This window comes from Oryzias melastigma, linkage group LG14 (genome assembly GCF_002922805.2).
Source record: "Oryzias melastigma strain HK-1 linkage group LG14, ASM292280v2, whole genome shotgun sequence".
In the NCBI taxonomy this organism is placed as follows: Eukaryota; Metazoa; Chordata; class Actinopteri; order Beloniformes; family Adrianichthyidae; genus Oryzias; species Oryzias melastigma.
Genome location: NC_050525.1, coordinates 24,692,482 through 24,705,425, shown reverse-complemented (window position 1 = coordinate 24,705,425; position 12,944 = coordinate 24,692,482). Strand labels below are relative to the sequence as shown.

Here is a 12,944-nt window from a genome sequence, read left to right as displayed (position 1 = left end):
AGCATAATATTTGGAGACGAGAAAAATGTGCTTCAATGTAAAGTTGTGCTGCACTGCTATTAGGAAAAGTTGAATCCAAAAAAAAGCACAAAGTCACGTTTAACCGACTCCTGTCTTCCTGGTTCAGCGGCAGTTATGCAAATGAGTTAGAAAAAAAAAAGCAAAAAAGTGAAATATGTTTTTATTTTCAGTGAATTGTGACTCCAATCAGAAGCAAAATCACAAGAGGTTTAAAAAGTAAAAAAAATAGCACAAATGAAATGTTTTGATGAACAAATTAAACTACAAGTACTAGAAAATAAATAAATAAACAAAAAGATTGTTTTGTTAAAAAAATGTTTTAGGTGTTTTTAACAAGTTCTTGTGGTGTTTTTCTGAAGATGGAGGACTTAATATAAAGACAATTAAATCGCAGTATTTATTTTTTCAAATCAAGTTTTTATCTTGTTTTCTTAAGAAAACTAAGTTCGTTTTCACGTGATAACGCGAAGTATCATCTCTTTTTAATAAGAAAACGATCCAAAAAAAACAAAGGTAGGGCAGGCCGTTTTCGGCCCTAAATGAGGATTTACGTAAATCTTTACGTAAATCTTTACGTAAGAGTATTTTCGCCTTGAAAAATAATCAGAGCCTGGATTGAGTACTAAAATGGCAAAAAAAAAAAAAATCATGTAATGTTTCCCTTATGGATTTTTTTTGTTTCAATTAATCTATATTATCATGTTAAAAATCTATTGATATTTTTAGACTTTTTTAAGCTAAATTTTTCTAGTACCGGTAGCATTTTATTTTGAAATTTGACTTTCAGAAACCGGAAGCTTAAAAATGCCTGTTTGAACCGGTCCATGAAAATATTGTATAATTTAAACCGGTCCTAAACCTGAAAAGGGTTTGGGACCATAAGTTCCCTGCTCTGCTCTATTCCGATGCATCCACTCGTAGGCAAATAGATCCATGATGATGGGAAATGACTGCAGGCTCACTACATGTCACAGGTGAAGTTCTAATGAACTTCTGGAATAAGTATGTTCAAGAAAACAAGACCACTAGGAATGGTTTTAACCCTTTAACACTGGAGCTGCATGTTATTTGATGTACTATAACTTTTTAACTGTTAAGACGATAATTCCAGTAGATTTTGAAAGAGAAAAGTGGTTTTTCTCCTTCAAAATCGACTGGCATTATCATGTTAATGGTTGAAAAGTTACAGTATGTTAAAGATTTTGTGTTTTGGGCCAACAATTTAAAAATTACTACTGTTTCTTGTAACACTCAAGGAGGAAACCACTAATATTTAGAGTTTACTGTCTGTTTAAAATGATAAAAACAATTTTTTTTCTTATTAAAAGTTAGAAACAAAACTGAACTTAATTTAGGAAAACATGTAATTCCTAAAAAGTACTTTTCTTGGATCTTAGAATGTATTAAACATAAAGAACCTACCCACTAGATCATCATCTAAAAAGCTCATCCCGTCCACTGTGTGGTATTCAAGATCTTCCTCCTCCTCATCATAAATTGGGAACGTTATCTCCATGTCCATAGACCTGCTGAGGAACAACAACAGGGTTTTTAAGAGCAAACGTGACGACTGGACCAGAGTGATGGAGGAGGCAGAACCTTTTGGTGCTGCTGGAGGTGCCGAGTTGAGTGTTGTAGCAGAACAGGCCGTCTTCACAGGCGCTCAGCAGACGAGGGTTTGAGGATGGAGGGAGGACGATGTGCAGAGGGGTGGTGCTGCTCTCCAAGGACAGCAGCTGACTGCAAGGTCGTATGAAAAACCTGTTAGTTTCAGGTTTCTTTCATTAGGTCAGTTTGTGTTTTTTTTTTTTACTTTTAGTTCAATCTAAAACTTTCTTTTTTTACCCACTTTTATCGTTGTTGTTACATAACTATCCTGCAGGTTAGTAAATCGTCCGTTCTATTTTGAAAACCATTTCAAGTGTCAGAGTAACCTTTACAATTGCAGCCACTAGACCAGGAATCTGCAACGTTTAACGCCAAAAACGCTTGTATGAAAGTTTTTTTCACCTATAGGAAACTACAAAATTCATTCTCTCTTGTTTAATGGAACCAAAAACCCACTACAATTTAAAATACATTTGATTTTGGTTTTATTTAACATTTTATTTAAAAAAAAAAGTAATTCAATTGTAATTTTTCAGATTAAAATGTCAATTGCAAAACACATTTTTCAAATTGCAAATTGATTTTTTTTCATTGAGAACTGAATATTACTTTGAATTATGAGTGAAAAAGAACTTTCAGAATATGGAGCAGATTTTTTTACTGACTAAAACCCAGCAAGTACCACAACAATGATAAAAAAAGTACTTTATTGATGTATTTGTGGCCATTAAGCCATTCATTTATAACATTTTATATTCAACATTTAATACGTACCCTAAAATTGTTATACCGGTATTTTGATGTGTGAAAAAGTTTTTACCTATTTTATTTTTACAGCAGCATGCACAAGTTCCTTTCAAAATAAAATCAATAACCAATAAAACTGCACTGCACTCAATTTTGTTGTGAACTGTACAGTGACAATAAAGTTATTGAATTGAATCTACTTTAAAGCCAAAGAGCCACAATGGAGAGATAAATGATTTTATTTTCTTCTATGTGTGCTCTATATTTTTGAATTACATTAGGTGGAGGTCTTAAATAAACCATTTAGATTTTTGCTACTTCCTGAACTGCTTTTAATTGTCTTTTTATGGTTTTCTTGCTGTGTTTTAAATGTGCAAAAAACAATAAATGAAACCAAAATTGCTGCATTAAGCTTCTGTAGCAGAGAGGAAAACTGAGTCTAGTTCAATACGAGGTAAAAATAAAGAATATTACTCAATCTACTATTTAAGTTTTCTTTTTAAAATATGCTTTCCTCTTATCCCTCATCAGAACATTTGAAGTAATTAAAGAATAAAGAAAGGATAAATAAGGACTTACACCACTTTAAAGTTGTACTGACTGTCAATCCCTCCGATGTCCCACATCACAATCTTGTTGTCGTACGACCCCGCTGCCAGAGTAAACATCACCTTTACAAAGAGCTCCGACTCTAACATTTGTTTTTACGATAATTAAATGTCATTTTTAGTGCTTCAATCAGTATAACTCACTGAAAAGAAAGTTTTCCTTTTGCTGGTTGAAGCGGAGAACAGAAAGAGCTTTCCGGCTGGCTCTGAACTCGCCGTAGGCCACGTTGTTCCTGGGATGGATGAGTTTTACGATTCCTCGCTTCCCTCCGGCAGCCAGAACGGCGCAGGACTGAGCTGAAGCCTTGGGGCCTCTGGACATCATCACGGTGGACCAGGCCAGCGAGAAAAACTCCTGATGGAGGGGGAAAAACCCAACAAATTCCTGACTTATACATTTAAAATGTACCGTATTTATTTATTTATTTACCAACACGAAAATTACTTCTTTCTTTAAAGTAGACAATATAGCAAGAAGATAAACTAATACATTTCTGACAGTTTGAAAAAATATCAGATTTTATTTTATTTAAAATTCATTTTCTACATTTTTTTAAAAATCAGAAACAGTCTTGTCATTTAAAATGTTTACAAAAGTAACGTTTTGAACTGAATAAAGCCACAGATTTGTTTTTTAAAATAGGAAATACTTTCCTAAAAACCTAAAAGAATATGACTTTTGCTTCAAAATAAAAGAGGATGATTAAAAAAATCTGTTATTGGACCTAAATAAGTATTAAAACTGATAAAACTGAATGAAAAGTAACAAGAAAACAAAAAATAACTAGAAAATGAAAAAAATAAATGACTGTAGTAGAGACATTTCTACAAAAATGTGTAGATATATGTATATTTGTATAACAATTTAACAGACAAACCATTAGGGATGGGAGTTGAGATGGAAAAATGTTAAATTCTATTTTTAGAATCAACAAATTATTAGAAAGGCCCCTAATAACTGTTTTGTTCAGATTGCTCCCTAGTGTCAGAAGGTAGGCATTACATGCAGAAAAATGAGTCAAAATATTAATGTTTGATTGAAAAAACATAAAAAGTAATTTAACAAAATGTGTTTTTTTATAAGTTTGAGTTTTTTTCTTTCATGTGTGCAAAATAACTTAATTCTCACCAATCTGGTCACGAAAAAAGAAAAAGATTTTATTCAATTTCAGATATTAAACAAAAAAGTTGCAGTTTTTAATTTCGCATTTTTTTCCCCACGACTTTAATCAAAATAATAAATGTAAAAAGAGGTAATAACTTGGTTACAGTGGAAAGAAGTTATGAGTTTTAGACAAAAAGATTTATACCTCCTTTGGGTTAATATTGAGCTTTTAAGTGTATGCTCTTCAATTATAGTTGTTTCTGACTTTAGAAAATGTTAAAATTTTAATATCATATTGTAAACGTGTGAAGCAAAGAGGAAATCCTAACGCTTTTGTAAATGTCCGAATGAACTGGAACTAACCTCTCCAGGAACTTTGTATTTCTTCATCACCATTCCCGTCTCACAGTCGATCACGCAAACCGAGTCTCCTCCACAGGTCGCCACCAAGCAGCTTCCTCCACCGCCGTCTGTGGATGCCAGATGTTTTATTGGTGAAGCAGCAGGTTAACGACAGATGATGCGGCGTCTGTACCAGAGGAGTCCAGCTGTGGCTGGAAGGCGCAGGCCCACAGCTGGGTGGAGAAGTCCTCAGAGCTGTCCTGTTTGCTGTGACACTGGAGCACATGGAGCGGCTTTAGAGACACGGGATGCTGCCGGGTGGAAAGAAGAAAAACTTTATTGACAAACACACTAATGAGGTGGTTTTGGTTTTCTTCGATATTTTGACCGCTAGTTGGCAGCACACTGAGCAGCTCTACACCACAACTAAAACAACAAGAAGATCTCCTGAGAACCAGCTTGTGTTAAAGGTTCAGTCAGCTCGGCTTTTTTTGTTGTTATGAGACGAGTACTACTTTGGTTTGACTTGGAATGGGCACCAAAAAGAAAAAAAAATGTTCTGGAACAGTCTCAGGATATGTTACGACTAGGGCCGGGAATCAATTAAAAAACTGTAACTAATTAATCGCAAACTTTTAAAAAATTAATCGCGATTAATCGCAATTCCAGCTTTTTCTTTTTTCGTATCCATTTTCCCTATTATGTTAGTAAAAAAATATTTTAAAAAAAATGTGGGAGAAGTTTGATCCATGTGGGTTTCAGGTCACCTGGAATCTGCTCACAGGTGTGGGCGTGTCTGTCCTCTGAACTCTCTCGTAACAGCAGCGTGAGGGACTTTAACGGTGAACCGCAGAGTTTTAGACAACGCCGGTGCTCGTTATCGCAAAAAATTCCTGTCGGTCCTCATCCCAAGATAAAATAATGATTGGTTTCCTTGCTGTTAGATTTCTACTTGCAGACAGCTCTGTTTGGCTCCGCCCACCACAGCTGATGTTTCGCTCTGCGCTGCAGCTGTCAGATCCATATTCATTTTCATTTATTAAAATAAAATTACTTTTGTCCAAAAACTACAAATAAATTCTGTATTATATAATTAATTTAATAAAATATCAAGTTCATCGGACGATACTAAATATTAACGAGTTAATTCTGTTCGATTAATCGCAAGCGTTAACGCATTAACTTTCACAGCCCTAATTAGGAGTTATAAGGATTTGCAATTTGGGTTTTTTTGGCTCCAATCTGACTCAGAGTCATTTGATTTTGAGTATCTGCCAATACCGATCCAATACTTTTGTAACACATTTTTTAAAAAAAGAAAAAAAAACAGTTTTCCCACCTTATTTAACATTTAACACTTAATCAATCGATAGTGCAACTATCAAATAGAAAAAATATTTCACTATTAACTACTAAAAACAGGAGATACTCAGTCATGCAAGAAACTTTGGCGACTTTAGCTTTAGCATTTTCAGAACTATTGAACATTTTTGATAGCATGTCATTCATTTTTCCTTTATAAATACTTAAAAATGAATAACTCCTCAAAACTTGTTGAACGAATATGATGGTGAGTTTTCATGACTAGCTCATGTTAAGTCTTTGAAACATTACTGATAATTTTTGTATTCCCTTCTCCCTGTCCCTTGGCAGCTGTCTCACTGACATCTGTTTGTTTAATTCTCATTATAAAGAAAAAATCATATATATATTGTTTTTAAATGCCTTCATAAGATGTGTTCATACAAAACAATAAAAAAACACTTTAAACATTTATCAAAAGAGTTATTAAGTCCCGATCTATGAATATCTTGTGAGTGTTTTTGTGGGCCTCCGGTTCAAACTAGAGCTTCACTTATGACTAAAACGTCATAATCCGTTCAGACTTCTACTGGGGTGATAATTTGAAATTATGGCTTGAAATATTTCTTGCTGATCAAAATAATAATAATAAAACAAATATCCAATCAGGAGGCAACATCCGATTTTGATTGGATGTGATTGGATCAGGACATCCGTAGGACCTTAATGTTGTTATATTGTTTTCCGTAAACTTTCACCACATTTTATACTTCACCTGAATTCTGCTGGAAGTCTTGAACAAGGGCATCGTGTAACAATCTGTTTCCAGTGAAGCTCTGCCGTCTTTTTTTCCAGAGCGTTCCTTCGGATTCGTCCTGGAAGCTCTGGTGGGAGTTGAGGCGGATCCGTTCGTTTTTGCCGGGAAGCTTCCGGTCTGGGATTGAGTGTGAGGTCTGAGGCGCAGACTGGATTTGCGAGGACTCTCTCCTGCAGGAGAGTTGGGAGGATCGGCGCGGAGACGCTTACGAGGCGTCAGTCTTGGGCTGATGTCCACGTCTGGCTGAGGTTTCCTCTTAGACGGCGTTTTAACAACCTGAAAGGAAAAGTCTAAAAGTGAGACTCTGACGTGTTCGCTCCCAATATTTGTTCAACACAACTCAAAACCGCATTAAAACGTACTTCTTTTTCTTCAGTGTCTGACTCTTTGCTTTCTGAATCCTCCTCTGGTTCTGTGAGTGAGTGCAGATACTCTTTAGCCAAAATCCCCACCTAAAAATAGAAATCAAGGACGTTTTAACAAAAGAAAACACACACAAAAATGATTCTTTAAAATCCCAAACTCACCCTCCACCTGGTGAACTCACTGACAGAACTGGGCCCAAATTTCACTTGTTTACACGCCGCGCTCACAAACTTTGTCTCCAGGTCGGACAGCTTCTCCGCGGAGGCGGGGTCAGGCAGACGGAAGTTCTTCTCCCAGACGGCAACGATCTGGCATCAAAGAAGAAACCCATGAGAATAAACTGGAAATAATGATTATATTTGCCGCAGAATTGATTATTTTTAGGGGCGGGGATCAATTAATAAAATTAACTAATTAATCACAAATCTGGAAAAAATTAATCACGCCTTTTTTTTTCTTTGTAGTTACAGTATTTGCCAGCAACTTATTATCTACAAATAATCATAATATGAAACCAAACGCAAAATTATACATTTAGAACATTTATTTTTAACTCTTTGGAGCCTACGATCTGAAACTCAATTTTTGTATTTTATATTTCTTTATTTTCAATTTCAAATTCTATTATTTGTATCATTTTAATCAGCACCTATCACATTATTCTGTCATTTTTCCATGTTACATTCACATACTAAAACAGAAAAAAGTAATGCAAAAACAGAAAATTCCATCTGGAAAAATGGGATTTATTTTGCTGTGGAAACCCCCAAAATGTTTAACAAACTGTTTTTATGACATAGAATGAAAGTTTTAGTTGTAAATTTATAAAAACAACAAGAATAAAATTGATGAACAAACTAATCAACATGTTTTTGAATGAAAATACAAAAAAATGCAAGCAAAAGTCACACCAGGCAGCCCAAAAAATAAGAACTTCTCACTGCTGTCTTTTTAACATTTTTCCTAGAATTCTACTTTTTTTCAGTTTTTTCTCAAAAGTTTTCCTCATGCTGTTTGTGAACAATAATAAACATTTTTTTGGGGTTAAGTTTGAGGTTGGCTAGTCTGGAATCTGCCCTCAGCTGCCCTCACCTCCTGCGGCGTCAGTGGGCGGGACTTTCGCGGAGAACCACAGAGTTTCCAACATTTTTAAACAACACCAGTGCTTGTTATTGTGGAAAATATATGTTGGTCCCCATCCCAAAATAAAATATTGGTCAGTTTCCTCGTTGGATTTCTAATAGTAGGCAGAGTTTTGCCGTCCGACCCCATAGCAGGTGCACTGCTGTTGCATTTCAGTTCGTTCTCTGCCTTATTTATTAAAATAAAAGATCGCTTTGGTCCAAAAACTACAAATAAATGTCATATTATCTCTTTAATTTAATAAAATCTTAATCCCAGAATGAAAAAAAGGTTAAGTTCAGTTTTACTACGCTGATCTCACAGCTGCAGGGAGGTCATTAATCATTAATACATATTAACAAATCAATTATGTTCTATTAACCGCGCGTTAACGCATCAACAATCACAGCCCTAATTATGTTCAAACTGATCAATTAGCTCAAATGAAGCCAAAGCTTTAAATAAAGATTCAAGACCCACTCCAATCATCCTTTGATCAAATTAAAAAGCGTTTCCAGTCGTCTTTTAATTACAATTATGCCGTTTTTAGCCAAAATCTAAAAAAATCGTCTTGTTTGTTTCTGATTCACAATGATTTAAATTAAGAAATACTCAGAAATGCAACTTTTAGCTGAATTTTTTTTTAAATATATGTCTTTCATCATGAGAATAATCCCACAAAAACATGTTAAAAACGCAATTTTCTAATAAGTGAGTCTTTCACATTGGCAGTTTCCTTACCCTGCTCCTCAGGTTGTCGCTGTAGACAAATCGTAAATGATTGGCGTTTGTGCTGATGTCTTTTCCATTGTAAATCCTCAGGTTGGGCAGCAACACCATCAGTTTGTAATTATCACTCACCTGGAACACAACCAACGTTAAACTTCATGTCTACAAACAAAAAGATCAACAAACTTACTTTGAAACTTCCATTTTAGTGTTAATTGTTTTAAATCAATTTTGTAAATATATATATATAATTTATGTGCATATCGTGGTGGTCTTTAGTAAAACAGCAGCCAAAAAAAGACAGAACTTATCTGTAACAGCAGAGGGAGAACAAACTCACTGTGATGTAAAGGTTGTCGTCCATCTTTAGCTCTTTCAAGGCGCTCAAAGACTCCAAAGTGGTGACGTCTTCCATCTGGTTGTCACTGAGATCCAGGAAACTAAGCACAGGAAGCTCCAGGTTCTTAGGGAACTTCTGCAGTCTGTTTCCAGACAGATCCAGCCTCTCCAGGGACTGCAGACGGGACAGGAGCTTAACAGGCAGGTCCTGCAGCTGAAGGCCCAGCTTAGAAAGACTAAAGAACAAAGACAGTGTTCAATAAAATAATGTCTTCTAGCTAATTTTGCTAATATCTCTACAAAACAAACTTAAGAACTAATTCATTTCAAATCAAGCAACACTGTATTTTCAATTAACCATTAGTTGGTTGTTACAAGGCTACAAAAAATAAATAAATAACACGACTACAACAGAAGAGTAGTGAAAGATCTGCAAATGTTCTTACTTTAGTGTCTTGATTTGCTCCAGTTTGTTGGTTTTTGGGGTTCCTTTCTCCAGTAAAAGTTTCTCTGTTATTTTCTCCATCATCAACTGCAGGGAGATTAAAAAAAACAAAACTTTATTGAATACAAACAGATTTACAGAACAATTAGATCACACTGAATTAATTGATAGAATAAATTACATAACACTTAAAAACATCAGTGTTAAAGATGCAATGACAGATAAACTAACAAAGCTAGCAAAGCTAAACTTGTCAGCAAAAAGAAACACAAGTTAAAGTTTAAATTATGTTAAAGCGGCATCTTCTGTAATGTGTTATATTGAAAATAATGTTTTAAAAGTTTTAACTTATTTGTGGATTACATGGTGCTTCTTTGTTTTGCTTTGTTTAAAAAAGTACAAACACGACAAAGCAAATTTTATGTTTGCAAATCGTGTTGGTTTATTCCATTATTTAAAATTTCTGCCAAACAATATGTCTCTTATTAGTTTTCAAGTGCGATCTAAGCCACGTGTTTGGACACTTGTACTGCTTAGACTTTAACACATCATAAAATAAAGCAAAAAACGTCGTTAAGTCTATGAATAAACTCCATTAGTTTAGCCGTTTTCCATAAAATATTCTTAGTTTTGGCATTAAAAAACAAAAAACTCACCACCGAGGGTACACGAACACAAACGCCACAATAAAATTTTCCCGGGGAAAGTGTTTACTTCCGGGAAAAATGTTTACATCCGGTCGGTGAGACTGTTTTTATCCTGCCCTGAGCATTGACTAGCAGGCAAAAAAAGGCTTTTTAAGTTAACTTGATTGTGGACAATAAAAGTTAGTAAAATAAAAATGTATTTATTATATGTGCGGTTGGAATATTTTCTATTTAATTTTAGGATTCGTAGTCCAACTTGTTCATAATTCTATCCTTCTCCTCTCCTGGGGCGGTAGTTTTGTATTTGCCTTCCAACTATTCAACCCACGAAGAAGAAAGTTCCGGTTGGTTCAGAATGATGGCTCCGGACAACAGAGACGGTGTTGCTCCATGCGGTTGTAAAGGCGTTCGGCGGTGTCTTTTGTGTGAAAATCTCAAGGAAAAAGATGAAACAAAAGACTCAAAGGTATCTCTGTTGATCTAAAACTAACAATTAGCTTCATTTTAACCTTCTGAATGTACATGTTTACACTATTTCCAAATGTACGGAGGTCCTCGCAGGACAAAATACCGAATGTCAAAACATTATTATGCCAGTTGGATGATTTTTACAATTATTTTTAGAGTTACAATTTAAAATTTGTAGCCAACAGTTAATTTATTTTTAAAGAACAATAATTTGAAATTGTTTTCAATCTAAATAGTTCAATACATAAACAGGGAGAGGAATAACCTAGAATAACTTGCGTTTTTGCCTTCCGACACTCATCATTTGCATAAAAAGCTACATCCAAATACAATTTAAAAGCGAAAAACACCAACATAAAAATACATATTTCACCAAACATTTGCTTTAAAATCAAGCTTTTTTGTAATTACCATTTACTGAAGACAAGGGAGGTTTTCTTTCTCAAGAACCTCTGTACACGTTACTACGTTTTTTTTTTTTCAATTAAGTATTTGAGTTTCATTTATAGTTATGTAATAAACATCTCTTTATATTTTCTTTTGAGTGTTCATAGTCAATAACCCCAAATGTGTTTTATGTGACATGAATTGTTGGTTTTACTTGTCGGGTGTACTTTCCAAACCTAAAAAAAATACCCCAAAAATAAGTTTTCGGGATTTTTTGAAATATACTTATGATTTTCTTTTTTTTTTTTTTTTTAATAAAACAGTATGTAATTTTCTAATGCCTTTGCTATTACAGGAGAATGAAACCTGAATTATGTGAATGAAACCACCTCAGTTTTCCACAAAAAAGGCTAAAAAGGAAATGCATTGAAAGAAGAGACTGCTGTTGATTACTGTTTTTTAGTCATTTGTTTTGTTTTCAGACAGTGCATCATTTTATCTACAATCCCGAGACAAAGCTTGCTGTCTGCAAAGATGCAGGGACTTCATCCTTTTCGTTTCCTGGTATCTTCCTGTGGGACAACTTTATATCAGAAGAGGAAGAGAAGCAGCTGATTAAGTCAATGGACCAGGATGCCTGGAACCCGTCCCAGTCTGGTCGAAGGAAACAGGTTATGCCGACCCAGTCTGATTAAAAACACAAGATGAGAGATTTACATTGAAATTAAGTATGTTGATTTTTAATCATCATTTTCTCATTTGGTTGCAGGACTTTGGCCCAAAGGTGAACTTTAAAAAAAGGAAAGTGCGTGTTGGGGGCTTCAGCGGACTCCCTAATTTGAGCGAAGAACTCGTGCGACGGATGCAGCAAGAGCCATGCCTGTCGGACTTCCAGCCGGTGGAGCAGTGCAACCTGGACTACAGTCCTCAGCGCGGCTCAGCCATAGACCCACACTTCGATGACTCCTGGCTGTGGGGGGAGCGACTCGTCACCATCAACATGCTATCGGAGACTACGCTCACCATGTCGCTTGAGCAGGGTCTGCCAGAGCTGGGACTGTCAGAGGAAATTCACGTGGCTGTGCGCCTTCCTCGCAGATGTTTAGTCGTGGTTTACGGCGAAGCGAGGCGTCGATGGAAGCACGCCATTCACAGGGAGGATATTCATGATCGCCGGGTGTGCAGCACATACAGAGAACTGTCTGCAGAGTTTCTGCCGGGAGGGCAGCAGGCAGAGCTTGGAGCTCAGCTGCTCAAAATTGCACTGGACTTTAAAGGAATTCCAATATAACTTATTTTCTGAATGCAGAGATAGATTGAAATACAAAATTTAAGATACATTTTAAACTTTTTTAGTCTGTGAAGCCTTAAAATGTGTTTGCCCTAATTTTCAGTAATCTGTGCATTCAATTTTGTGCAATCAACTTTTATGACAATATTAGGATGTTCAAAATAAACAATCTTTATTTAAAAGTGAAGTTGACATTTGACAGTTATTTTTAAAGCTGTGTAAAAAAATAAAGGACAATACAATTTTGTACTAAAGGTAATTAAGTCAATAGAGGTGAAGAATTAGGGATGACTGTCACGGGTACTTTGCATTTTCTGTCGTGTCATACCTCATATGTCCAACAGAGGGAGCCAAATGACATGTTTATGGTTGTTTTAATCAGGCATAGAAAATGATCATATTTTATAGTGCAGATTATTTTTTTTACTATACGAGTGTGAAACATTTATAGCAAATGCATTAAGTTTAAGTCATGCTGTTCTTCAGAAATCTGAAATGTTTATCAGTATGTGTAATTGAAATTACCACAAAGACTGAAATAATCAGTTGTAAAAGAAAACTGTTGATCATTTTTAAAACAAATTTAGTTAAGTGAAACAA

General features: G+C 35.2%; 2 protein-coding genes across 4 annotated transcripts in view; one reads left to right on the top strand and one right to left on the bottom strand.

The window, feature by feature from the left end:
* lrwd1 (leucine-rich repeats and WD repeat domain containing 1) overlaps nucleotides 1-12,944 on the bottom strand; it is a 43,219-nt gene that overhangs the window by 2,519 nt on the left and 27,756 nt on the right. Inside the window, exons 1-13 of one of the 3 annotated variants that reach the window (XM_024266507.2) lie at nucleotides 10,208-10,319; nucleotides 9,553-9,638; nucleotides 9,108-9,342; nucleotides 8,780-8,899; nucleotides 7,078-7,224; nucleotides 6,913-7,002; nucleotides 6,509-6,826; nucleotides 4,625-4,742; nucleotides 4,453-4,559; nucleotides 3,129-3,339; nucleotides 2,956-3,028; nucleotides 1,621-1,761; nucleotides 1,444-1,550 (exon numbers count right to left, since the gene is read on the bottom strand). In XM_024266507.2, the coding sequence (XP_024122275.1) occupies nucleotides 1,444-1,550; nucleotides 1,621-1,761; nucleotides 2,956-3,028; nucleotides 3,129-3,339; nucleotides 4,453-4,559; nucleotides 4,625-4,742; nucleotides 6,509-6,826; nucleotides 6,913-7,002; nucleotides 7,078-7,224; nucleotides 8,780-8,899; nucleotides 9,108-9,342; nucleotides 9,553-9,635 (1,750 nt within the window). In that variant the 5' untranslated portion in view covers nucleotides 9,636-9,638; nucleotides 10,208-10,319. Of the gene's footprint in view, nucleotides 1-1,443; nucleotides 1,551-1,620; nucleotides 1,762-2,955; nucleotides 3,029-3,128; nucleotides 3,340-4,452; nucleotides 4,560-4,624; nucleotides 4,743-6,508; nucleotides 6,827-6,912; nucleotides 7,003-7,077; nucleotides 7,225-8,779; nucleotides 8,900-9,107; nucleotides 9,343-9,552; nucleotides 9,639-10,207; nucleotides 10,320-12,944 lie in introns of those variants that run through there. The other 2 variants (XM_024266509.2, XM_024266508.2) reach the window with 2 other exon arrangements.
* Nucleotides 10,478-12,531, top strand: alkbh4 (alkB homolog 4, lysine demthylase). Its single transcript, XM_024266510.2, has 3 exons — nucleotides 10,478-10,664; nucleotides 11,536-11,724; nucleotides 11,823-12,531. Exons 1-3 carry the CDS (start codon nucleotides 10,554-10,556, stop codon nucleotides 12,342-12,344), a joined length of 822 nt encoding a protein of 273 aa, XP_024122278.1. The 5' UTR covers nucleotides 10,478-10,553; the 3' UTR covers nucleotides 12,345-12,531.